General features: G+C 58.0%; 2 protein-coding genes across 5 annotated transcripts; one reads left to right on the forward strand and one right to left on the reverse strand.

Annotated features, from left to right (window-relative positions):
- Positions 1-1,852: 1,852 nt before the first annotated feature.
- PARM1 (prostate androgen-regulated mucin-like protein 1) lies at positions 1,853-15,256 on the reverse strand. The gene is made up of 4 exons (XM_030029103.2): positions 15,146-15,256; positions 3,591-4,271; positions 2,734-2,812; positions 1,853-2,136 (listed from the first exon to the last, which is right to left on the reverse strand). The coding sequence occupies exons 1-4, from the start codon at positions 15,192-15,194 to the stop codon at positions 2,052-2,054; spliced, it is 894 nt and encodes a 297-aa protein (XP_029884963.1). The 5' UTR covers positions 15,195-15,256; the 3' UTR covers positions 1,853-2,051.
- Positions 15,193-22,832, forward strand: BTC (betacellulin). Of its 4 annotated transcripts, none has more exons than XM_030029071.2 (6): positions 15,193-15,427; positions 21,396-21,491; positions 21,806-21,923; positions 22,072-22,218; positions 22,514-22,621; positions 22,728-22,832. In XM_030029071.2, the coding sequence occupies exons 1-5, from the start codon at positions 15,193-15,195 to the stop codon at positions 22,617-22,619; spliced, it is 702 nt and encodes a 233-aa protein (XP_029884931.1). In that variant the 3' UTR covers positions 22,620-22,621; positions 22,728-22,832. The 4 variants fall into 4 exon arrangements, with proteins under 4 accessions (XP_029884931.1, XP_029884949.1, XP_029884941.1 ...); XM_030029089.1 differs by lacking the exon at positions 15,193-15,427 and adding an exon at positions 18,709-18,784; XM_030029081.2 differs by lacking the exon at positions 15,193-15,427 and adding an exon at positions 19,622-19,931.
- Positions 22,833-22,837: the final 5 nt, after the last annotated feature.

Consider the following 22,837-nt stretch of genomic DNA (forward strand, 5'->3'; position numbering starts at 1 on the left):
TGCCTCCCTAAATGCATCCTGTCTTTCCAGAGCCTGGTGGGAATAGCTAGTGGCTGGCAGGATGCTGTCCCAGGACAGAGATGGGATACAGAACAGTCCTACCATAAATCTCGCCCCATATATGCTCCCAGCCCCAGCAGTTTCCTGGGCTGGCTGCGGTTTGAAGTTGCAGTGACCGATCGCTGCTTTATTCTCTTTTTCTACCCCGTTTGAACTAAAAGAGGGTGAGGAAGAGCTCGGTATCTGCGCCTTAGCAGGTAGGCATAGTGCCAGCAGATCCCACACTGAAGTCTTGCTGTTGAGCCAGGCTTCAGCCACTGGACTAATGCTAATAGAAAAAAGAAGGTGTAATATAAAAAAGAAGGTGAAAGGATGGGCCACTGAAGAGGCTAAAAAAGGCTAGGAAGGAAAAGGAAAATCCATAATGATTGCATTTCCTTTGGGGAAGCGGGGCTGGAGGAGATGTCCTTATTTCTCCTGACCTTTTCAGGTGGCTGTTACGGTGCCGGCCGCGTTTATTACGCTGGCTCGATGAAAATCAAGAGATGATGCGTCTGTTGTGGGAAGCAATCATGCAAACGCCCCGAGCTTTGATGTTCCCCAGGACGCTTTGTTTAGCAGCCGGGGCGAACAGCAGAGCCAGTTTCCCAGCCTGCGCCGCCGACGCCGATTAAACTGAAGCAAACCAACGCCTGCGTTTCGGGTGAGATGGCAGCTCGAGCCTCTCCTGCCTCATCTGTTTGCTTCCCATAGGGAATGGCGGCTTCTTCTTAGCCGCCCTCCCTATAGCAGCAAATGCCCTCCTGCTTCAGGGCTTCAGCTTTAGCGAGGAGGTATCTTGGAGGATACCCTGATGAACTCCATTCCCTCCCCATGCAAGAAAACAGTCAGTAATTAAAAGCAGGGACATAAACTGCTGCAAAAGGGCACATCTCTACCTGCCCAGGGGTGCTGCTGCCTTTCCCAAAACTCCTCCAGAAACTCGGTCATGCTGCTGTCTTGCTGAGGGTCCCTGGGAAAAGGCTGATCTACAACCTTTGGGGTGATGGTGACCAGCTCTGGGGGCTTGCTGGGATGCCCCAAAGCTTTGCAGCATCGTTTAGTGTCGATTTATTTATCAAGGCCATGCGAGCCAAGGGCTTTGCTTTTCACTGCCAGGGGATTTAGCCAGAGGTAGAAGTGGCTGAATGAGAAGATGTGGGCTGGGGTGAGCATCCCCTCACCAAACCAGCCCTGCCATCGGCCACCCCCTGGCTTTGCACGCTAGTAGCTGAACGCATAACTTGGGGATTAAAAAAAACCCACTTTGCTGTATTTTAGCAGCCAAGTTTTTCAAGGATTAAAAATAAAGCTGTGGAGCAAGCACCCACGTGTGTGAAATGGGCCACCTCTTGGCCCAGGAGCGTGGGTGGTCAATGCGCCTTCCCACGGGCTCCCAGCCTGTGTTTGCGGGGGGGGGGGGAACCCACAAATAAATGGAAAAAACTGAAATGACGAGCTCCTGCACAGAAGCACCTGCAGGAAGAGAAAGGGAGCGGTGACGGATCTGCCCTGTGGTCCCTGGCGAGGCAAGGTGAAGGATTTCACAGTGGGGCGATGCAGGGAGGTGATTTTGGAGGAAGGGGCATGTGAAAGCATGGGAGACCCCCCGTCCGCTGCTGGCTCTGGCTCAGCACCCCCCGTGTCCCCCTCCCCGAGCCGTGGGGCAGCAGCGTTTCAAAGGATGCCATGGTGCTGGCTGAACCTCCATCCTCTGCCTTTACCTCCCCCCGTCCCTTACCCCTGGGGAACTTGGGTTCCCTTGCCCACAAACCAAGTGGCCGACGTGCTCCAGGACCCAGAGTTTCCTACGCAAAGGCCAAAATTCAGGTTTATTGTGGGCGCCGCGCACTCGCCCGCCGGTTGCCTGTCATCCGCCGGACCCGCCATAATCCTGCCCGCGGTGGTGGCTCGGCGCCCGGGCATCTCCTCGACAGCGGATGTTCTGCTGCAGAAGCGCTTATAAATTAAGGATTTTTTTTTTTATTATTATTTTTTTTTCCTCGTCCCTGCTAGGAGTCGTCATAGAGAGGGTTGTTGTAGTTGCCCCAGGAGCCGTAGTCGTGGTCATCCAAAAGCCTGCCGTAGGAGGAGTGCCTGCCAGGGGAAAGCAAGCAAAACCGCTCAGTGTTACCGATTGCTTTGGTGGTTTATCAGTTATTTTACTGTGGGGCAAAAAAAAAAAAATGCATGCAAGTCCTCACTAGGTTGAGCTTTGGGATATTTTAGCAGGAAGCACCAGGAGAGAAAATAAGCGCAGGCAGGATTTTGCCCCCGTTGAACCAGACTGGGACATGCCAGGGAATTAAAACAAGACCTTTGCTCGTCTCAGTTGTCGGCAGAGCCTCATTACAGATGCTCAGCGCTGGGCCGTGCTGCTGTTTATTGTCTAAGTCACGGCAAGACCCGTGGCAGATGCTTGCCCTAGGGATAATTACTGGTTATGACTATGCTGAACAGCGTCTCCGGCATTTGAGTGAGGCTGTTGCAAATCGAGGAAGAAAAACTCCGCTTTTTCAATATAGACGTGGGAGAAAATGCAGCAGTGCTGGCTGCGACCAGAGACTGCAATTCACCCCGCTGGGCTTGGGGACAGCATCTCCCCGGGGCTTCGCCCCCGAGCATCACGCTTGCGATGGTGAGAGGGGCTGCAGCCTTGGAGGTGGGGGGGGAGCACCCCGAAAAGAGCCTTACCTGATCTTGAGGTACGCCGCTGCCCCGAAAACCAGCACCACCACCACGATGACCGTCACGGTTATGGCCACGATGCTCCCTGCGGAAGGTCCATCAGAAAGGGCAGCGCTCGGCCTTCCCGAGTCCCAGTCCCATCGCCGGCCCCATAGCACTCAGCCCACACCCCCCGGCTGTTCCCGATACACCCGTGCTGGCCATCTCTGGTGGGGGGGGGAACATTCCCTCACTGCTCCCCAAAGCTCCTGTGGAGGATGCTGGGCTCGCCTATATTTCTGCAATGACCTCCTTCCCGTAGAGGCAAGGCAGGTGGATTTGGGATAAAACACAGCTGGGCTTTGCTTGAGGACTACTGACTTGATCCTTGATGCTCCTCCCAGCACCAGGCAGCACTTAGTGCTGAGCCAAGGCTCGAAAATGTTCCAGATCCCTCCCTTTTCTGGCCTTATGAAGTGCTTTTAAGCTATGTGAGCTTGCAGAAGAGTACAGGTGAAAGCTAGTGTCAGCTTAGTGAGCTCTCCAGGAGGGAGAAGAAAAACCCACGTCTTCCTAACTCAGGCCGCCCCCACCATCCAGGCACTTGTTTCCTCTCATCTTTAAGTATTTTGAGTCAAATTCGCAACTCAGGATTTTATATATCACATCTCTGGGCAACTGAGGTTTGGTATCTACGACTCCTTTTCTCCGTTGGTGGAGCAGATGACAGAGGCTCCTCCAGGAAAGCTCAGCTTTTGCTGAATGCCGCGCTCAGAAAGTTGACCACCTCTTCCCTTCCAACCCGGGGGGTCTGCCCCTCTTATCTAAGCACCTTGAGGTTGACCTTGTATCTACACACACGTACGGAGAGCGGCGGTACTCACCTGCGCTCAAGGCGCGCGGGACCTCTTCCATCGTGACTCCGGTGGAAAGGGTGGTTTTGTCGGTGGCCGCGGCCTCGGCTGCGGTGGGGCTCGTCACAGTCACTGGCGGGGACGTTGGCTCCGCGGCCAGGCTTGACGCCACGGCCAGCGTCCCCAGCGAAGGGACATCCTCGGTCAGCGTCGGTGGCTGCGTGGTGCCAGGGCTCGTGAGGACGGGCGTTGGGGACAAGACTGTCGCGGGGGACGAGTACCGGTGGCTGGTGGCAAGGGAGGAGGAGGAGGATGATGATGCAGGTATACCCGTGGGGCTGGGAGCTGCCCCCAAATCCGTCGTGCCTCTTGCCAAGCTGGCAGTATTTGCTGTCCGAAGACCCGGGGCCGTCTCCGAGGTTGGTGGCACCGAGCTGGGGTTGGAGGCTACGGATGAGCTCTCTGCTACGGTGACGGAGGAAGGAGGAGGGGACGGTGCCGCCGCGGGGGTGGCATTGAGGCCATCCCCCTCCGCCGGCCCGGAGGACACCCCGTCTCCGGCAGGTCCCGCGGACGTGGGCAGCGAGGTCTGGCCGGGAGCTGGCACGGGGACAGCCGCATCCCTGGATCCCGGCCCCGCTGGCGTCCCCTCCGAGGGGAAGGGAGGGCTGGCAGGGGCGAGGGGCAAGGCTGTGGAGTCATCGCCCAGTCCTAGGAGCGAGACAAAGAAGTATTAATAACGGGGAAATCCTTGGGGCAACCTGGTGTTTGGGTGAACATTAAAGGGGTTTGGGAATGAAGCTGGAAATAACTTTATTGTTTTTAAAATGCTGAGAGCCGTCTAAAATAAACAGATGGGAGATACCCCTGCGTAGCTAGAGGTGAGGTTTAAACCAGATCAGTTGCCCCAGCGTGGGTCGGCACCATTTTTCCCCAAGGTTGGGATCCCCCCCCCCCATCCCCAAACGCTCCGTCCTCCCAGCATCTTCTCCCAGCCGCCAGCAAAGCAGCAGGGGAGCAAGCTCCTCCTCAGCAGCAACCACCACGCAGCTGGGAATGATAACACAAGACCCTTCTTTCTCCTCTCCCCCCATTTCCTTGTGCATTCATTCATTTGTCTCCATTTCTTAGCCTGAAGATGAGTCATTTTTTCCTCTATCCCCACCAGGAGACTGCTGGGGCTTTCTCTCCCCCTCCTCCTTTCGACTCGCCACGGCTAAGCTCAGCACTGGGCCAGCGCTAGCAGCTAGCTCCCTCGGCACGGCTGGGCCAAGGGAAGAGCATGCCAACACTAAGCGACATCGGGAGGGATGTTTATTCCCGTCTATTCATTTATTTACACCCCCAGAGCATCCCAAGCCCAGCACTGGGAAGAACAAGAACTTGCTCTGGTACAAACAACCCACAATGAACTAATTATTATATGAGTGTGGAGGACAAAATAAAAAACCTCAGCAAAATGCTGATTTTGTGGGAATCCTGAAGCCAAACTCCCACCTCAGCTCCAGAGACAGGAGCTTGGTGCTTCTCTAAGTGAGAAACAATAGCAGTGAAAGCACAGACAACGATGACAGTAGCTCTTCGTGAGCAGGAGCTTGCAGATCCTACATGGCTGGGCATTGCTGGTGGGCTCTCCTCCCCATCACCACGCCCTCCCCCAAGGAGATGTTGTCAACCACCACAGCCAAATCTGCTCTCCCCCCACCAAGTCAAACTGAAATGCCACCCGTGCAGGTGACACCCAAGGCAGCGAGAAAGGACACAACCTGCACCAGATACGTGTTTTAGACAGCACAGAGCTGTTGCTGGCCCACCATATGACTCTTATTGCACATAAAGCTGCTCCAAGAAACACTGGCTTGGGAAGGACTCAAATCTGGGAGCAGGGGCCGTGCAACACAGGGTTCCTCCAGCAACACCCCTCGCTGCTGAGCGCCCAGGAGAGCTAGAAGTCTCCCAGGGCACAGACAGCACCTCGTGCTGAAGGAGAGATGGAAACACTTAGCATCTGTGTATAGAAATGGTGGGATGCAACACTGGCAAGCAGGGACTCACTAACCATGTTTTTCGGTGTTTTCAGCCATCAGAACAAACTGAAGGCTGCAGGTGTCTAATACAGCTTCACTCAACCTGCACACCTTCAGTGGAGGACAGCAGAAGGGAGTTCTCAGCTAAGGACCTCCGGCTCACTGCAGCGAGCGCTGGGTACGTAGCACACCTTTCGTGAAGGTATTTTCTGTCTAGAAACTGCAAACATATGCTTGGCCAGGGATTTAAAGCCATCTCTGGGGCATGGTTTCATTTAGCAGCACAAGTCCCTGACACGCTCGACCCAAATTTTTTTTTTCCTGGCATTATAGATACCCCTGTGATGGGTCCCATTTCCCAAGCAGGAGGGTCTGGAAGGTGGGACCAAGGCCATGGGTGGCCTTCTCCCAGGGACAGGCACTTGGAGATGACTCTCAGCTTTCACCTTCCTCAGGCTCTCGGTCTGCTGAGGTGCAAGGCTGATCGGATAAGGGAGAGGAGATGGATGACAAGCTGGAGTCTGGTTACCAAATAAGCCACCTGGCCCAGCACCAATGGTTTCCACACCCAGCCCAACCACAGCAGCAGGGAAGCACCCAGGCATCCCACCTCCTCCTTCTCAGCTTTCCAAAGCATACCAGGGTCCTGCAAAGCTTCTGCTGTCAACAGGGCACTCTGATCTCTCCTCATCCCAAGACCTCTACATCTCAGGCTTCCTGGTTAATACCTGGGAGTTACTGGCGTGCAAACTTGAGCTGCATTACTGTGATAATCCTGAGCTTAAAAGCCATTAGTTCAGATGAATGCACTGGTTTTCACAGCTTGGCTTCACCCGCAGCACGCCACCAGGACAAAGCCTGCCCACAGCTCTGGCTCCATCCAGCAAACCCAGTGGGTCCCCACTCCTCCTGTCCCCTCCTCCTGCAGAAGCCGGCGGCTCCCTTCCCTTGCTCAGTTCGGGCACTGCAACACCATAAAACCAAATATTCCCTGTGCTGCTCCGTCCCCTTGCATAGCTTTCCGCACTGATGTGCCGCAGGCAGCAAGTGCCGGGTCCCCTACAGCACAGGCAGGTCCCGTGCCAGTGTGGTGGGATCTGCAAAGCACCTGCAGCAACATCTGTGAGGGACCAACACCGTTCGGTACGTCGCTTTCAGTGGCCAGAAACAAGCTGCGAGAACCTGCCTCTTCGACATGTTGATATTGAGGTTCAAGGGGTTGATTTGTGCCCTTTTTGCTTTTAAACTGCTACCCGCACCACCACCACCCCCCCTTGCTCTTTCTTGATTGGGTTGAAGACCATATGGTCTTCCCAACACACTCACTTTGGGGGCAGGTGGTAGAGTACAAAGAAGGGAGGCCGCCGAAACCGCATCTCCTTTTTTAAAGGAAAGCAGGTGAAAGTGCCATTTCTAGCAGGTACTGTTAGTCCACAGCTTCCCACATAGCTAGAGCTGAAGGTGCCATCAGCCACAACTCCGGGAGAGCACAGTCCGCTGGTTTTCACGGCTAAAGGTGGGACACGAAATCCCCGGCTGGATTCACAAGGAGCATTGGCCAACAGGGTCTCTCTCAAGGATTTAACAGCATGCAGCCATCCTGGGGCTTATGCAAGAGGAGACAAGGTCTTCGCCAGGGAGCAGAGGGTCTGCTTTGGAAATGCACAGGTCGAAAGCCATATCGGCGATTCAAGTTGATGTAAAGGCATAAGCGAAGAACCCAAGTACTCCGGCCCAGCACGCCCTGCCACCAGCCTCCCTGCACCCGCGCTTCTGATTTCAGATAATTGGATTATTTCCCCACACTCACAAGCTACACCGACACCAAGTCCGCCTCCCCCACCAGCAGTGACGCAAGGCATCATCACCGCAAGTGCTATTGCCACAGCAAACCCCTCAACCTCCGCTACGCTGCCCGAAGGTGCCCAGCTGACCTGACATTGCATCGCCAGAGCAGCTTGCGGCTCCTGCATGCCCTGAGCAGAGAACTCATCTACTGTTTTAGGAGGTCTGCGCTGGAGGTGGCTAAGCCAGGGTAGATGTCAGCTGCCACGCGGTAGCAGAGGGTGCTGGAAGTGCTGACAAACCTGGACCGAGCATCCCTTCACCCTTGATGTTCTTCAGATCAGAGTTCAACATCTGTATTTCTGTAAAATAAGCCTTCCTCCGTCACACCTCGGCAGTTCAGATGTGCGACTTCTCCAACGTGTAGCAGACAGCTTCTGCAGCCCGTAGCACAACATGTTGCTGTTACATCAAGCGCAGCAAGACGCTCCCAGGGCTGGTAGCACCTTGAAAGTTTATTACTTCTCTGTAAATGTAGATGCTTCCAGTCTCTTGGACACAGGCAGCTTACCACCTCTCTGCAAAGCCACCCCTGTGTCCCCCGTTGCTTGAACTTTGGAGGCAAACCAATAGGGACCTCAAAAAGCTGGCGATACTGCTACCCAGGATGAGTCAGGAAGTTTCTGATAATATCTAAGGGGTATAAATTCAGAGGATGAGCCAAAACTGGATGCAGGAACAATCCTTGGCTGCTGGCTGAGCGCTCCCAGCCAAGCAGGTCACAAGTCACAGGGACTTTTCCCAGGAGATCAAGCAGAGCCAAAGGCAGCACGCCGCTCAGCTCAGCCCTGGTTTTCCACAGCTCCCCCTGCTCCCGCACGGTCATTGCCAGCCAAGCTTTGGTTTCCAGATCGATAATGCTGCATTCATCTCTGCTAGCGAACCCCGCCTGTGCCAGCCCTCTGCTATCCTCTCGTTCCCCCGAGCCATCAACTTCCATCGGGTTATTCGGGACCGAGCAACTGCCCCGGGGTCCGGTTCTCGCCCACAGCACATCACCCCCTCACGCGCAGGCTGTGCCCCTTCTCACCGCAGGAAAAGCCCAGCCGGGATCCCGGAGGCAATGCAGGCTGCTTCTGAACCGGGTTAGGACGAGGGGACAAAAAAGGACCCGGCTGAGGAGCCCCTTGGCTGGTAGGTCCACATGTCCTCGTGCCACTGCACCCAGGTCACGGACAGCCTGCCCCGCAGGTGCGTGGGCCAGAAGAGCACCCAGCTCATCTGCAAGCCCAGTCCTGTACCGACACATCTGAAAAGGAAAATAACAGCCAAGGTGGGGGTTTCCTTGTTTTTCCGATACCTGGTCTGCAGGAGCTGCAGCTGTCAGCAGGAACCAGAGCAGTGCACTGGAATAAGGGACAAAAAACCACTAGAAAACTTCTTTTAGGACCACATGATTTCAAAGGCTAAAAAAAACTCAGACAAGGGTTGTCAGAAGGACTGAAGGATGTTAGCTATCAAAGGATGCCAAGCATAGTTCAGCCCTGAGGAATTTGCCCATCTAATCCACTTAAGGCAGTTGACCACCCCGCTAGAATCCAGCTCAGAGCAGAGGCGGGCAGGGAACTGCCAGGACAAGGTAACCGCTTGGAAAGATCCTTTTTCCAGGTTGTCTCCCCTAAGAGTATGGGAAACAGCCAAGAAAAGGAAAACCCAAATCCCTATAATTGTACTATCTTGCTCTTAAGGAATATTAACCCTAACCATCTGCCAGCCCAAGGAATGAACCATCCACCTGATGGACGATCTCCCTCTCCTATTTTCACGCTGTTCTTCTGCAAGCCACACAAAGGTAGAGGTCTCACCCTTGCAGAAGCTGAACATTTCTGTTCTCTGCTCTGGAAACAGCTGCCCGACCTGGCAGCCTCTCCAGCAATGCATCTTTCAGGCACTCCAGAAGCAATTGCAGCAAGCTTTTAAAATTGTTCTGCCAGCTGAAACGCAGCATAAAAAACAAGAGAACATCTCCAGCCCAAGTGAATGACATCAGATTAGAGCAGCCATGCCACAGCAAACAAATATCTACTGATAAGGCAGAGATGGAGCTTTTAACGAGCTTTGCTTCATGACTCATCACATCTGATGTAACCACCAGAAGGTCCACATGACCTAACCAACACACCACACGCCTGCTCTCAGCCTAAATTAACTAAGGCACCCGTACCACAGCTGCAGTAGGTGATGGTCCTCTAGCAGCCAAGGCCCCACGGATAATAAAAGTTCCTGTAACATCGATATTACTTCTTCTCCCTCCCAGCAGCTTGTCCTGACTGTAGTTACACAAGCAATCTAGCCACCCCTTCTGAACAAGAAACGTAACGATGGAAGAAGAATAAGCCACCGCAACAAGGAGGTCTGTTGGGCACCCACAACATACTGTGCTCGTGCAGCAAGGTTGGGTACCACTTGCCATGCCGGCTCAGCAACTGCTTCTGGGGCAGGCACTAACAAAAACATACAACCAAGACAATATCTAAGCACTGTACTTCTTTTTTTTTTTAAGGCAAAAGTCCATAATAAACGCACTATATACCCACAAGACTTATCCTGAGTAGGCAAAGAAGGATGCTGATACAACCCCATCCTCTGCTCAAGACAAGGAGATACATTAAGTTTGGGGTCAACACAGAAAACAATTAGAAGGAGAATCAGAACATCAGCTCCCCCCCCCCCCCCCCAAAAAAAAAAAAAAAAAAACAACAGGATAAAGATAACCTATACACAGCACAGATCCAAAACCCACCCAACACCATAGACACATACACCCACCACAGGACAGAGACAAGGAGCTGGGACCTGAGCCCAAGCTTAAATGGAGGTCCCGGCCCAATGGGCAGAGGGTGCGTGGGTGGGGGGTCCCAGGTAAGGCTTGTCGGGGTGATTAGGTGCTACTAGCACAGTGGGGGGCTCTGGCATAAAACCTGGTAGCTGAAGCTGTGTCCTTTCTGTATGGTATTGTTGAGAATATAGGAAAAACATTATGGACAATTAATTGTAAATTATGGTACCAGTGAGGGAAAGTACATGCACAGGGGAGAATTCTTCTTTCAACTTTTTCCGGGGAGCAACTGGAGCCTAAAAGCCAAGGTAAGTTGGTATGGCTCATGCTGGGTCATGTATTTGGCAGTGCCCAATCTTCTTTGATCTTCTGTGGGTCCTATATTATGCTGGTTCTCACCAGGTAATGATGATAGAGCAGCCCTGACTCCTCTGGTCCTGTAGCATGCGTTGGTTTATTACCAGGTTAAATGATGCAGAGCAGTAAAACAATTTATTTTTAAATATAGGGTGAGGACTTCCTGTTCATGACCTTGTTGGCTTGGCTTTGGTTTCTGTGGCTGGGGATTCCCATACATTGTGCTGTTTTTCTGCAGTTCCCTTCCCCCTTGCTCATGCTCAGGTGTAACTTTTACTGTGCTATTGCTTCTTGGCTATAAAACTAGTAGCATCCAGCTGCGGATGGCAAAAGGTCTCCTTGTGGTGGCTAAACCAAAATAAAACTGGTTTTTGCTTTGGGTTCAACTTGTTTTTCAAGCTGTTCAGCACTGGGCTGCCTCACCTTCCCCGTCACCGTGTAATTTGGGCTTTGGTGGCGTTCATTTCGCTGTGCTCTGGTTGGAGGGCCCCATCTGCAGCAAGCAAGGGTCTGATTAAGCTCTGTACGGATATGGGAGAAGGAAGAGGGAGGATGTGGTGGTTGCCCTGGGCTTTGAACTTGGCTCTGCTCTTGTAGGGCACTGTTGCAGAGCCCTGTTTACTTATCCCCAAGAAATAAGGATGACGGGGTGGTCCGGGAGCAGCTCTGCAGGGTCTGAGCTCCGTCTCAAACCCAACAAGCTTCCCATGCCATCCCAGAGGGAGCACCCAGCTGGGTTGGTACTGGGAAATGGTAACTCTCGGGGACATCTCTGGCTGCCGTTGAGCTTCAGTGAGGAAACCAGGGCCAACACGGTGGCTCTCCAGGTCTGTAGCAAAGCTCCGGCACTGCATGTGCCTGCCGGTGACCTATAATGCCAACAGCAGTGGGGTGCTGGGCACCCCTGGGTCGTGTGCTGCTTCCTTGCTGCCAGCTCGGCTCCTGCTATATCACCTTTCTTTTCAATGCCAGGTTGTGTTGGCAATGGTATAAAACCAGTTGTGAGAGGAGGAGGAGGAGGAGGAAACCAAGTGAGAAAACCGGGGGCCAGAAACATCAACAGGTAAAAGGCAAAGCTATCAAATAACTCCATAAAGGAGCCAAGGCCATCGGATCAAATAAATCTGCAGTTGCTCTCATTTACTGCTGAGCCGAGCTGACTTCCTGCGTTATTAGTTTTCTTCTGCTGCCTGGTCGTTAAGTGGTTTAAGTCTAATTGCTCCGAAGCCCGAAGCTTTCCGTAGCAAAGAGAAAGAGTTACGCAATGGAAATCAATGTGCTGTCTCTGTGTCCCTCACCATCCAGAAGCCCCATCCCTGGGGGAGAGGCTGTCCCAAACACGCAGCTGGCCAGGGCACCTTGGGGATGTCCCTTGGTAGCCCTCCTTGAGGACGTAGCCCCCCCAGGGGCTGCTGCTGAGCAAACCCTCCGTGAAATCCACCTCCGTGGACGTAGGGGTTTTACCAGCATCTCTTGTAGATGCGTGGCCCGCCTTTCGCAAAAGGCAAGAGCAAAATCCACGCGGCCCAACACATAAAGCTGGGGGCTTTGGGCAAGGAGGGGGTCCAAGCGAGGTCTTCAGCTGGCTGGTGGGTTGTGGCCTGGATTGGGAGCAGCAGCCGCTCTTCTCCATTGCATGGGGGGAAAGAGTTAGCACGGGGGCCTGGCTCGCTGTTGCATGCGTTTCAGACCCTGAGGAAAGCTCTTGTGGGCAAATTGCTCTCAAGGAAGCAGGCAGACAGCTTGACCATCCTGTGGTCTCTGCTCTTCCCAGCTAAAAATGATAATGGCAACTTGTAAAATAAAGATGGTTGCCTGCACGTTCCCTATGACCAGCTCCTTTCTCGCCTGGGGTGGGTGTCCGAGTCCTCGGGCCACCATCTGCCCTAATGTCCAAACCGAACAGCGACAAGGGCCGTTGGTTGCACAGCAAACCCACCCCTCATCCACAGCAGCCGCAGAGCTGGGTGGCCGCAGCACCCTCCGTGCAAAGAAAATGTGATGTTTCCCCCTGCCCTGCAACGCTTAGTGGGCCTTAATTGTTCAACTCCTGAAGCACTGGCTCCTGAAGTTGCAGTGAAATTATAGCAGAAAAGGAGGCGAAGAGGAAGGCTTCAGAGGTTTTTTTTCCTTCTGAGAGCGACAAAGCAACCCGCGGCTGCCGGTCACCCCATGCAGCCAGAGGTGTCTGATGAGGACCTGGGGTGGAAAGCCTCTGCGTTCCTGCAGAACCCCTGGCTGGCAGGGCCCTGCGTCCCTCTTGGGGGGTGTTGGCAGGCTGTCACCTCACACGGTGGCTTTAGCTGATTGCCGGACATAATGAGGCTGCTGGGCAGTGTGGGAAGTTTTCCTCTTGGTGAGCTTTGCCCTCATTAAGAGCAGTAGTTTACAGCGCCAGCTCTTTCTAAAATGATTTTTGCTTGATTTAAATAAAAAACACTTCAGATATTGCATGTTATGTTTTTGAAAGAGGCAAATATACGCGAAGCTGTGCTTATTTCCCTGGGATGTTACATGTGTCAGCTCTTAGGGCTGGGAGGCTGGCAGACGGACCTACCTGCCTGCCCGTGCAGCTGGGCTCGGCCCCCCTCACAATACATTTTTGCAGGCGAATATCTTGGATATGGCTCTCGAGCCAGCCAGGCGTGTTGCAGACAGCAGCTCTGCCCAACTGACAACACACCAGCTAAATAATTTTCCTGGCTAGCTGCTAATTACTGCTTCTAGGTGCAGCTTTCAACACGCAGCAGCCCCATCCCAGCCTTGCCCAGGAGGGGAAGCAATAGGGTTCAGCAGAGGAATTTCTGAGCGTTCTCTGGTATTAGAGGCCGAAGCTGTTGCTTGCTCGTTTGGGCTGAGAGAGGGGATAATTAACTACCCATCTTCCCTGTCCTTCAGCTCGCATACGGGGGAGTGGGGCCAGGAGAGCTCAAAGCTTTGTCTCCTCCGTGGCAGCTCAAAGCAGCTCCGAGACCCCCAAAAAGCAGCTTTTCCTCCCCAGAGGCTCCTTGCAGAAGCACCCAAAGCCTTTGAAGCTGAAAGCTGCCTCTTGCAGGTACTTTAAAATGTCTCAGCTGCTGGCTGGGGAGCGGGGCGAATTGCTAAAGGGGAAAGCAGGCTCGGTGTTCGTATGGGGCTGGGCATCATGTCAGGAAAGCAAAGCAGGTTTGAATTTACATCCAGCGTAAAAAGTAATAATAGGATAAAAACTTCCTTATGCAAGAAGCTATTATTTCATTATGTGGCCAGGCAAAGCCCAATCTTATTTTGCTCCTGCCCAGTGACGTCCTCTCTATCACTAAGTCCTGAAGAATGAGCTCGAAGCATATTTACGTCACGCTTTTTGTTTTCTCGTGGGTAATAAATATATATATTAAGTATTATTTCTATGGGCACAAAAAACTCGTAGAAAGCATCTGAAAGATTTGGGGCTTTGGGGGTACTTGGGAGCAGCCCGAGAGCCACGGGACCGTACTCCAGGGAAATCTTTCCCCCCTCTTCTGCCAAGCCTCACTGGCGTTGGTGCTTTAGAGAGGGATGGTCGTGGGAACAGCTTTGGGTTTGGCCCGGGTGCTGGGAAAAACCCGCCTCCCAACCCCAAAGCGGCCAAGGGCTGACTCCCAGCAGCGGCTGGCCGCTTTTGAGCGGCTTGCCGAGGCGGTGGCCGAATCGGGGCCAGGCAGAAGCCCACAAAGGTAGGCGAGCGGCATCCCTGCGGAGCAAAATGTAGGTTCATCCCCATCCTTCCCAAACGCACTTGCTTGGAAAGTACAGAAACAAGAGCTTGTTGGCAAACTCCCCGTTTACGAGGAGAAGGATTTAGCCACCTCTCCCTCCTCTTGCGCTAGTGGGGGCACTTAACAGGGGAAGATCTCCCACAAGCCGATGTGGTCCAGGATGATGGTTTGCAGCTCCTGCAGACGTGGCCTCCCCGGTTGCTGTTTTGGGGATATGGCTGCTGGCTGCAGGCTTTCGCAGGGAGCTCAAAACCTCCCTTAGCCTTGTCCCCTCGCGCTGCTCTGCTGCACACCGACAGCGACTTAATAACAGCAGCTTTGCCCGATATATTTCTCCTTGTGCGCATCCCCGTCGCTCGGTTATGCAAGTGTGTTTTTCATGTTTCTGAGCAAGCAGCTCTTGGTGTTGTTTATTCAAAACCCAGCCTGGACGGAGGGATAACCTGTGCGTGCCGTCATTTGAAAGTGCTCGCTGTCGCACCGGCCAGGGACCGAACTGTCTCCTCTGACCGTTTTAGCGGGGGAAAGATGTCAGATCGGGTGTTTTAGTGAAATGGGGAGGTTGATATTGCTTCGAAGGGGGGGGGGGGCAGACGGAGGGAGATGCCTTTAGCTGGTGGGGGAAAGTGCCAGGCGCTGGGTGTGCAGGAGCCTCCGCTCAAGGCCAGGGCGAGCGATAAAAGCTCCTTCAAAGCAACTGGGGCGGGGGGGGGGGGGGCTGCCTTTCCCGTCCCCATCGCATCGCTCCCAGCCCGGCACCGGAGGTCCCCGGTACTCCCCCCCCCCCCTCCACCACCCTCCCCGGTAACCCCTCAGCCCGGTACGGCGGCGGGCTCTTACCTGCCGGGAGGAGGAGGAGGGCGAGGAGGAGGCGGCAGCAGCAACCCATGGTGCCGGCGGCGGTGGCAACCGCGGCGGGGAGGGAACGTACAGCCCGGCCCCGCTTCCCCACCGCCCCGGTCCGGCCCCCGCCGCCGCCGCCGCCGCCGCTCCCCCCGTCCGCCTCCAGCGCCGGGCGCACAGCGGCACCTGCCGGTACCGGGGACCGCGGCGGGGCTCCGGCATGGAGCACCGGGTATAGGATGGTGGGAACCGGCAGCTGGGTACCGGGCATCAGTAGCGGTGGGTACCGGGCATCAGTAGCGGTAGGTACCGGGCATCATTAGCGGTGGGTACCGGGGACCGGTTGTAGGGGACTGGGCGGTTCGTACTGGGCACGGGCATCCCGCTCTGGGACGAGGCACTGGGCAGGCAGCAGTGGTACTGGGTGCTGAGGAGCGTGCCGAGACCCAGTCCCAAGCGTCACGCACCGGGCACGGGGTGCTCTCGTCCCAGCCGGTGGCATCGGGCGAGTGCTCGGTGCTGCCCTTTGCCCCTCTCCTTCCCCGCCGGCGCTCTGCCTGGATATAACTTATGCTTTTAAAGAAATAAATGCTGGGTGCGCCTTGCCCCGGCGGCCCTCTTCCCTCGGCGGGGGGAACGCGGGGTAGAGGCCCTCTCCCGCCCCGCTGCTGGGCATCGTCTGTCACATCTGGGGGGTCCAGGGCCCGCGGGGGGGGACACCCCCCGGGTATGTGAATCACTGGGAGCCAGGCCAGAGCCAGGCAGCCAGGGCCCTGCCTTTCCGCGGCGTGAACAACTCCCAAAATGCAGCTCCCGGTGCCCAAAGGACTCAGCCAGGAGACACCTGCGGCGCAGCGGGAGGTACGAGTACCGTGGGTTTTATCTCTTTACTTCTGGAAAGCGCTTTGCCGCAGGCAAAATGTTTTCGGGCTGAACTCATCTTCTCCGGGCTTTCGCACGCTCGCTACAGAAAAGGATGTCATCGAACCCTGGCCGTGGCCGAGCTATCTTTAACTGGGGTTACGCAGCCATCTATTCTGTTGCATTGTGTGGTGTTTTCTCGGGACGGATCCTGGCTCCGGGCCTAAAACAGCAGGACACAAAATCCAAGTCAGCTGGCTTTTCTGGAGCGGCCGGCATGCCAGCTGCCTTGCCGTACGTCGGGCAGCATCAGCATCTCAGCTCTCCTTGAAACTTTTCCTCCGCTTGGGAGGAGGACAAATAATGCTCTTATCGCTGCAGGAACTTGGTGCCGTGGGAACTGCTTGATAATTTCCCTGCCGCCTGTCTCCCATCCTTTTTTTGACTTGCTTTTGCAGAAGGCGCTGCGTGTTTCCGCAGGCAGGAGGAGAGGGAAGGGCTGGGCTCAGCCGCCGCTCCCCGCCGTGGCGTTGGGGGCAAACCCCACGCCTGAGCTGGGTGCTGGGGTGCAAAGGTCTGGGCTGTAGGAAGCCTTGAATGCCCCTGCACTGTCCTCGGGCTCCAGCTGCCATCTGCAGGCCACCTCTGCCCGCTCTCATCGGCACGGTCACCTCTGCCTGGTCACCTCTGCCTGGTCTCATCGGCACGGTCACCTCTGCGTGGCCACCTCAGTAGGGCCACACCTGCCCGGTCACCTCTGTATGGTCACATCTGCCTGATCAACCCTTGCCTGGTCTCATCAGCATGGTCACTTCTGCGTGGCCATCTCTGCCTGGACTCATCAAAATGGTCACCTCAGCAGGGCCACCTCTGTCTGGTCACTTCTGCCCGGTCTCATCAGCACGGCCACCTCTGCCTGGTCTCATCGGCAGGGCCACATTTGCCTGGTCACCGTGGCATGGCCAGCTCTGCCTGGCCACATCTGGGGGTGACATCTGCCTGGCCACACAGGTCCCTGGGCCTCCCTCGGGAAAGGTGTGATACTCGGCGGCGACAGTGAGAGCAGAGGGCATACGGCCAGCGAGAGGTCCCTTTTTGGAGATACCTTCTGCCAGCCCTTCCCTGTTCCTACTGGAGAACGGAAACCATTGCCGCTGGTGACATCTGCCCTGGGGCTCCAGCTCTTTTAAAACCTCTTTAAAATGCTTTCTCTCCTCAATTTTATCCAAATATGAAGGGTGCTGAAGGGAGACCGTTTTCTTTTGCTGGGCACAAGGATTTCTGTTGCTTGCTCCCTGCCTTTGCCCACCCCACCGGGATGAAGCTGGCTCCTCTTGGGTGGCCCCGTGCCACATCCAGGTGCTAGCCGCTGGTTTCCCCGGTCTTGCCCAAGTCGCCGCCATCCCCGCCGGAGCTTTGCAACGTTTCTCCAGTGGTTTAGCACATCCTGCCTGCTTTCGGGGGGTTGGGGCTGGGGTCTCCCCCCTGCCACCAGCCGGGAGCCGGGGTGGCCGCGAGCCAAGGGGCCGGCAGTACCGACGTGCCAGAGCTTGTGGCTGGGGTTTTTGGCTGGCCGAGGCCACGGGAGCTCGCTCACCCCCTGGCCGGCGGCCAAATGGCATGGCTGGGTGGCTGCCAGCGCTTGCATTAATAGCTGCCAGCTTGCGGTTTGAGGTCACCCGTTCTTTCCAGTCTTTCATTTCCCCCCCCCCCCCCCCCCCTTATTTCATGCCTGTAATGACACCGAGCAGGCAGCAGCCCCGCCACCCCTCCCTGCCTGAGCTCCTCTTTGCCGGGCAAAGTTCTTTTGCTTTCCTTAGGGCCAGGACAGCATCAGCTCGTAGCACCGCGTTCCTACTGAGCATCCCCAGGTGCCAGGAGGGGATGTGCCAGCATCCTGGGGGACACCTTCACCCCAGCGGGGCTCTCCTCCTCCTCCTCCTTGGGACATCGCTCGGGGCAGGGGGGCACCAGCAGCATCCTCCCAGCCACCCCAAGGCAAAAAAAAAAACAAAAAAACAAACCAACCCCGAGGCCGGCGTGCGGAAGGCTTGTGCCAAGGCACAGCCCCTCGCAAAATAAGTTGTAGCTGCCGTCATTCCCTGCCAAGGGCTTTGGGAGGGTGTTTTATTAGCAGCTCACTAGGAATAAATCTCCCTTTTCGTAACACTCCGGCCAGGGATAAACAGCTTTGGGGAGGTGAGGCTGGGCTCCGGCCCTTTGGGGAGGGGAACGCCCGGAGCCCCACTCGGAAACTGGGATGGCGGGATGAGTGGGGGGGGGGGGTCCCACTCGCTCCCCGAATCCCCAGGGATGCTGGGGCGAGGCATCTGCTCGACCCCTCCTGCGCTCGCTGCTCCTGCCAGGCCGGGCAGGCGGGGGCCAGGAGTGGCTAATGCGGGGGTGGGACACGCGTGGGGGGACGGGCGGACGACGACACGGGACACGCGTGGGGGGACGGACGGACGGACGGGGACCGGCCACGACACGCGTGGCGGGGAGGGAGGGGGCCACCCCCGGTCCGCCAAGGGATGCCTCCGGCTGGGTAGGAGCCGGGCAGCTGGAGGAGGAGGAGGAGGAGGAGGAGGAGGAGGAGGAGGAGGAGGAGGAGGGCGGCGGTGCTGGCAGCGGCCGCCCCCGTCCCGCCGCGGCCCGCCCCGCCGCAGCCGCCGGGCACCGGGCAGGCGGCGGCGGCGCTTATGGAAGCGGCGGCGGCGGCCCCGGCCCCGGGCGGCGGCCCCGGTACCCTGCTGCTCTGCTTTGCCCTCGCCTCCGGTAAGTAGGGGGGTACCCGAGGCGGCGGGGATCGGCACGGGGGTGTCCCTGCCACGCTACGGTCCCGGTCCCCGGCCCGGTGCCGGTCCCGGGCTGCCCCTGCCCGGCTGGGTCCCCCGCCCTGTCCCAGCCCCGTCTTTTCTCTGTCCCAGCCCGGGCTGGTCCCAGTCCCACGCTGGTGATCCTCCACCTGCCTCCCGGTCCCATCCCGGTGCTACCCGATCCCATCCCGCTGATCCCCTGTACCCCTGTCCCACCCCATCCCCATGTTGCCCCTGTCCCATCCCAGTGCCCACCGTGCCCACCCTGGTGTTTCTCCAGTCCCATCCCCGAGTCCCCCGGACAATCCCATCCCAATCCTTCCCCCATGCCCAGCCTGGTGTTTACCCAGTCCTGTCCCTCTGCTCCCCCATGCTTCCCCCATGCTTCCCCATGCTCCCCACCATCCCATCCCAGTACTCCCCCGTGCCCATGCCGGCTTGGCTCTGAATCCCTGAATCCCTTGGGGCCAGGGTGTCCCGGCTGAACCCTGGAGCGGGGCTGGGATGCTTTTACCACCTGTTGATGGGACACTGCTCACGGATGCCCAAAAATCCGTGTTTTGCCATCCTCGGCAACGCCGGGGGATGGGGGATGTGGGGAGGGAGGCAGTACCTATTCGGCAAGTGCGCGACTGTCCCCGTGTTAGTTCCCAAGTGCTCGGGAAGCAGGCAAAGCTGCAGGCAGCTGCCTGCTCAGGGCTGGCGGGAGATAACCACGGGTAGGGCTGAACATCAGCCGGGCTTGGCGATGCGCCCTGGCAGAGAGTGCCAGCCCTGGGCTTTTGGGGGAGCCTTCCCCTCCGCCGGGAGCAGTTTGGGTTTGGCCCTTTGGCAGGGCTGGTGACAGCGCTCTGCCAAACCTGCCAAACCTGTGCTGGCAGGAGGAAATCAAGGGTGGCCAACCTGTTTTGGGGCTGGGGTGCCCATCAGACCAAGGCAATGCCCCGGGTGGTTGCTCTCCTGCAATTCGGGCTTTCCCAGGGGAGCGTAGGGGGTGTTAGGGCAAAATAATGTGGTATTTGGGATGCTTTCCTCAGTTATCTCCGGCTGCTCAGGAAAGGGCACAGCCTTAGATAGCGGAGCTGGGCTCTCCGTGCATCAAAGAGGTGAGGTTGTTTGCACCCGCAGCTCCCGGGTGCTGAGATCTGGGTGTCGGGGGGGACCCCCCTGCACCCCCCCCCGGAGCTGGCGGTGCCGCCGGGGCGGTCCTCGCCGAGGGGCTGCCAGCCCGGAGGATGCCAAATCTCTGCATCTGGTTGCAATAAGGGTGGGGATCTCGTCTTGGTGGGGAATCTTTCCATGCCGAGCTGTGAACTCGGTCACCGGGGGTGAAGTCAGCCTCCCGCCCTGCGCCGCTGCCTGCCCGTGCCGCCTGCAGCTGGTTCCCGGGGAAGGGGGGGGGCAGCCGCCCCGTGGCTCATTCCCTGGCTCCCACCGGGCAGATCCCACCCCGCTGCCTGGGCCAGATCGGGCGGTGGGCTCCGTCTCCTCCCCGGCGGGCTTTTTCGGCCGGGGAGGGGATGCTCGTTAGCGGAGAAGGCCTGGCCAAGGCTCAGCCCCGGCCTCGTTGCAGCTCTGTTACCCAAAGCACGTCGTTAGCGCGGCGGTGGCTATATATAGCCGGGAGGGACGCGTGTGCTGGGAACGTCCCTGCCGTGGGACGGGGGGGACGAGGCTGCCCGGGCTCGGCTGCCCAAAATTCCCCCTTTCCAGGAGGCCTCAACGTGGCCGAGCTGCAAAGCGTACCCACTCAGGATGGAAACACCCCCCCCCGCCTCGGTGTGCCACCCCCCCGTGGGAGCCACTCAGCACCCTGCCCCATCAGGCAGGACCTGTCCCCCCGCTCCCCTGGGTGCCACCGCAGCAGGATGAATCCCTGGGGAGGGCCGGGCTGGGAGCGGGGCCGTGCTGAGTCAGTGCTGGTATGCCAGCGATCCGGTTACTGCCGCCGTGACGTGCCGGGGCTGAGCCGGCCCTTGGCTTCGTCCCGTGGCCACGGCGAGCACGGTCGCCCCTTTGCCGCCTCGCTTCGTGCCGGGCATCCCGTGCCCCGGTGCGGCGGTGAGCGATGTTGCAACGGAGATTTAGCACTTGCACACCGGGAGCAACTGGGTTTTGGCGGGTGCTGAATGGCAGCGCTGCCGTCCCCTCACTCCCATGGCAGGCGTGTTTTTCAGCGGCCCCGGCTCTTCAAAAAGGGCAGTGGAGCGAGCCGGACCTCCCTGGGGATCCCCCCCTGCGTCCTCCCCGGGCAAAGGGGCCGCTGGCTGCCTGCAGGCAGGGCTGTGCCCCCCAAAACCCACCCCGCTGGCTCCCGGACCCCCTATGCTGGGGTGTTGGTGGGTGGAGGAGGCAGGCGGGGACCGGCTTTCCCTTCTCCTCGCCTCTGGGGAAAAGCTGATGCTGCCAGGGAAGGGGGGCCGTGGGCGCAGCTGCGGAGCCCTTTGCCAGTCCCCTCCCTGCGGCCAGGGCCAGGAGAGCGGCTGCGGTGGGGCGGCGGCGGCGGTGGTGGTGATGCCGGGGCTCCGGCCGGGCTCCCCCCGCCGAGCCGCCTCCGCTGCTTGTTTCAGGCTTGGCGTTTTTCAGTTGCGTGGGTGCCGACGCCAACGTCACCGCCGGCCACGGCACGGAGGGGCTCACCTGCGGCGCGGCCGAGAACTGCACGGGTAAGGCGGCAGCACCGGTGCCAGGATGCTCGGGGGAGCCGGCGTCATCGGACGGGAGGTGTGGGGGAGAGGGCCGGGATGGAGGATGGGCAGGGTGTTTTGTCTAGCGTAAGCCATGCGGCATCCACCGAGCCGGGAAGCGGCCAGGGCCGGCGCGCCGCGGCCAAGGACACGCGTGCCGGTGGCTCTTTGCATTTCGCCGGGCTCGGACCTGCCGTGGAGATGGACCGGCTCCGGGATGCTGCCACCACCCCTGGGGAAGAACCGTAACCCCTGGGCGGGGGGGGGAATTTCTTTGTCCTTGTCACCCCCAGGGAACGTGACGCAGCTGAGGCGACAGGGTCACTTCTCCAGGTGCCCGGAGGAGTACAAGCACTACTGCGTCAAAGGGAGATGCCGCTTCCTCGTGGCCGAGAAGGCTCCGGCTTGCGTGTAAGCCACCCACCGCCGGCGGGGACGTGGTGGCACGGGGTGGGGACACCGTGCCCGTCCTCCCCCGGTGAGCGGGAGGAGGGGGGCACAGGCACCACGGCGGTTTTTCGGACCCCCCCCCCTCTGCGTCCCCTGTACCACGGGGCAGGTGCGAACGAGGCTACACGGGGGCTCGCTGCGAGAGGGTGGACATCTTCTACCTGCGAGGCGACCGGGGCCAGATCGTGATCATCTCCTTGATCGCCGCCATCGTCAGCCTCATCATCCTCATCGTTTGTGCCTGCCTCTGCAGTCAGTACGTGGCGTGGGGGGGACACACACGGGGCGAGGGGCGGGAAGGGAAGGGGCGGCCTCGGATTGGGAGCAAATCCTGCCCACGTCCGCCGGCTTGGGGCAGGTTGAATTTGGGATGCTTTGTTCGCTTCTGAGGGTGCTGGGAGGTGCACGGGGCATCGCTTCGGGGCTGGAAACCACGTGCGATCCCATCCAGGGCGTCTGCAAGGTGAAAGCAGAGGGAGGAGGAGCAGCATCGCCACGGTGCCTCGTTCTGCTTTTTAATAATTACACACCTCCCCCCCCCCCGCCCCCAGCCACTGTCGGAAGCAGCGTAGGAAGAGAAAGGCAGAAGAGATGGAGACGTTAAACAAGAATTCGCCTTCCAAAAGCGAGGACGTGCTGGAGACGGGCATCGCGTGAAGGTGCGTGGGGACGTGGGGGGGGGGGGGGTCGGCCGAGCCCGGGGTGACGGGAGACCCCCCTGGGGGTGGCCGCTGAGGCTGAAGGCCTCCTGCCCTCTCTCCGCAGGAGCTCCAGGTACCTGCAGGCGGGTCCCGGACGGCGGCACCGGCTGGCTCGATGGGCGAGGGCTAAAACTTACGACGGCTTAAATAAAGGGGTGACGGAAAGGTGTCCCC

Source organism: Aquila chrysaetos, chromosome 1, assembly GCF_900496995.4.
Source record: "Aquila chrysaetos chrysaetos chromosome 1, bAquChr1.4, whole genome shotgun sequence".
NCBI lineage: Eukaryota > Metazoa > Chordata > Aves > Accipitriformes > Accipitridae > Aquila > Aquila chrysaetos.

Coding starts and splice junctions, on each gene's coding strand:
- BTC (XM_030029071.2), top strand. CDS start 15,193: ATGGTGCCGGCGGCGGTGGCAACCGCGGCGGGGAGGGAACGTACAGCC. Junction 21,492..21,805: donor CGCGGCCGAGAACTGCACGG/GTAAGGCGGCAG, acceptor TGTCACCCCCAG/GGAACGTGACGCAGCTGAGG. Junction 21,924..22,071: donor GAGAAGGCTCCGGCTTGCGT/GTAAGCCACCCA, acceptor ACCACGGGGCAG/GTGCGAACGAGGCTACACGG.
- PARM1 (XM_030029103.2), bottom strand. CDS start 15,194: ATGGGTTGCTGCTGCCGCCTCCTCCTCGCCCTCCTCCTCCTCCCGGCA. Junction 2,813..3,590: donor CCCGCGCGCCTTGAGCGCAG/GTGAGTACCGCC, acceptor GACCTTCCGCAG/GGAGCATCGTGGCCATAACC. Junction 2,137..2,733: donor GCGGCGTACCTCAAGATCAG/GTAAGGCTCTTT, acceptor TTCCCCTGGCAG/GCACTCCTCCTACGGCAGGC.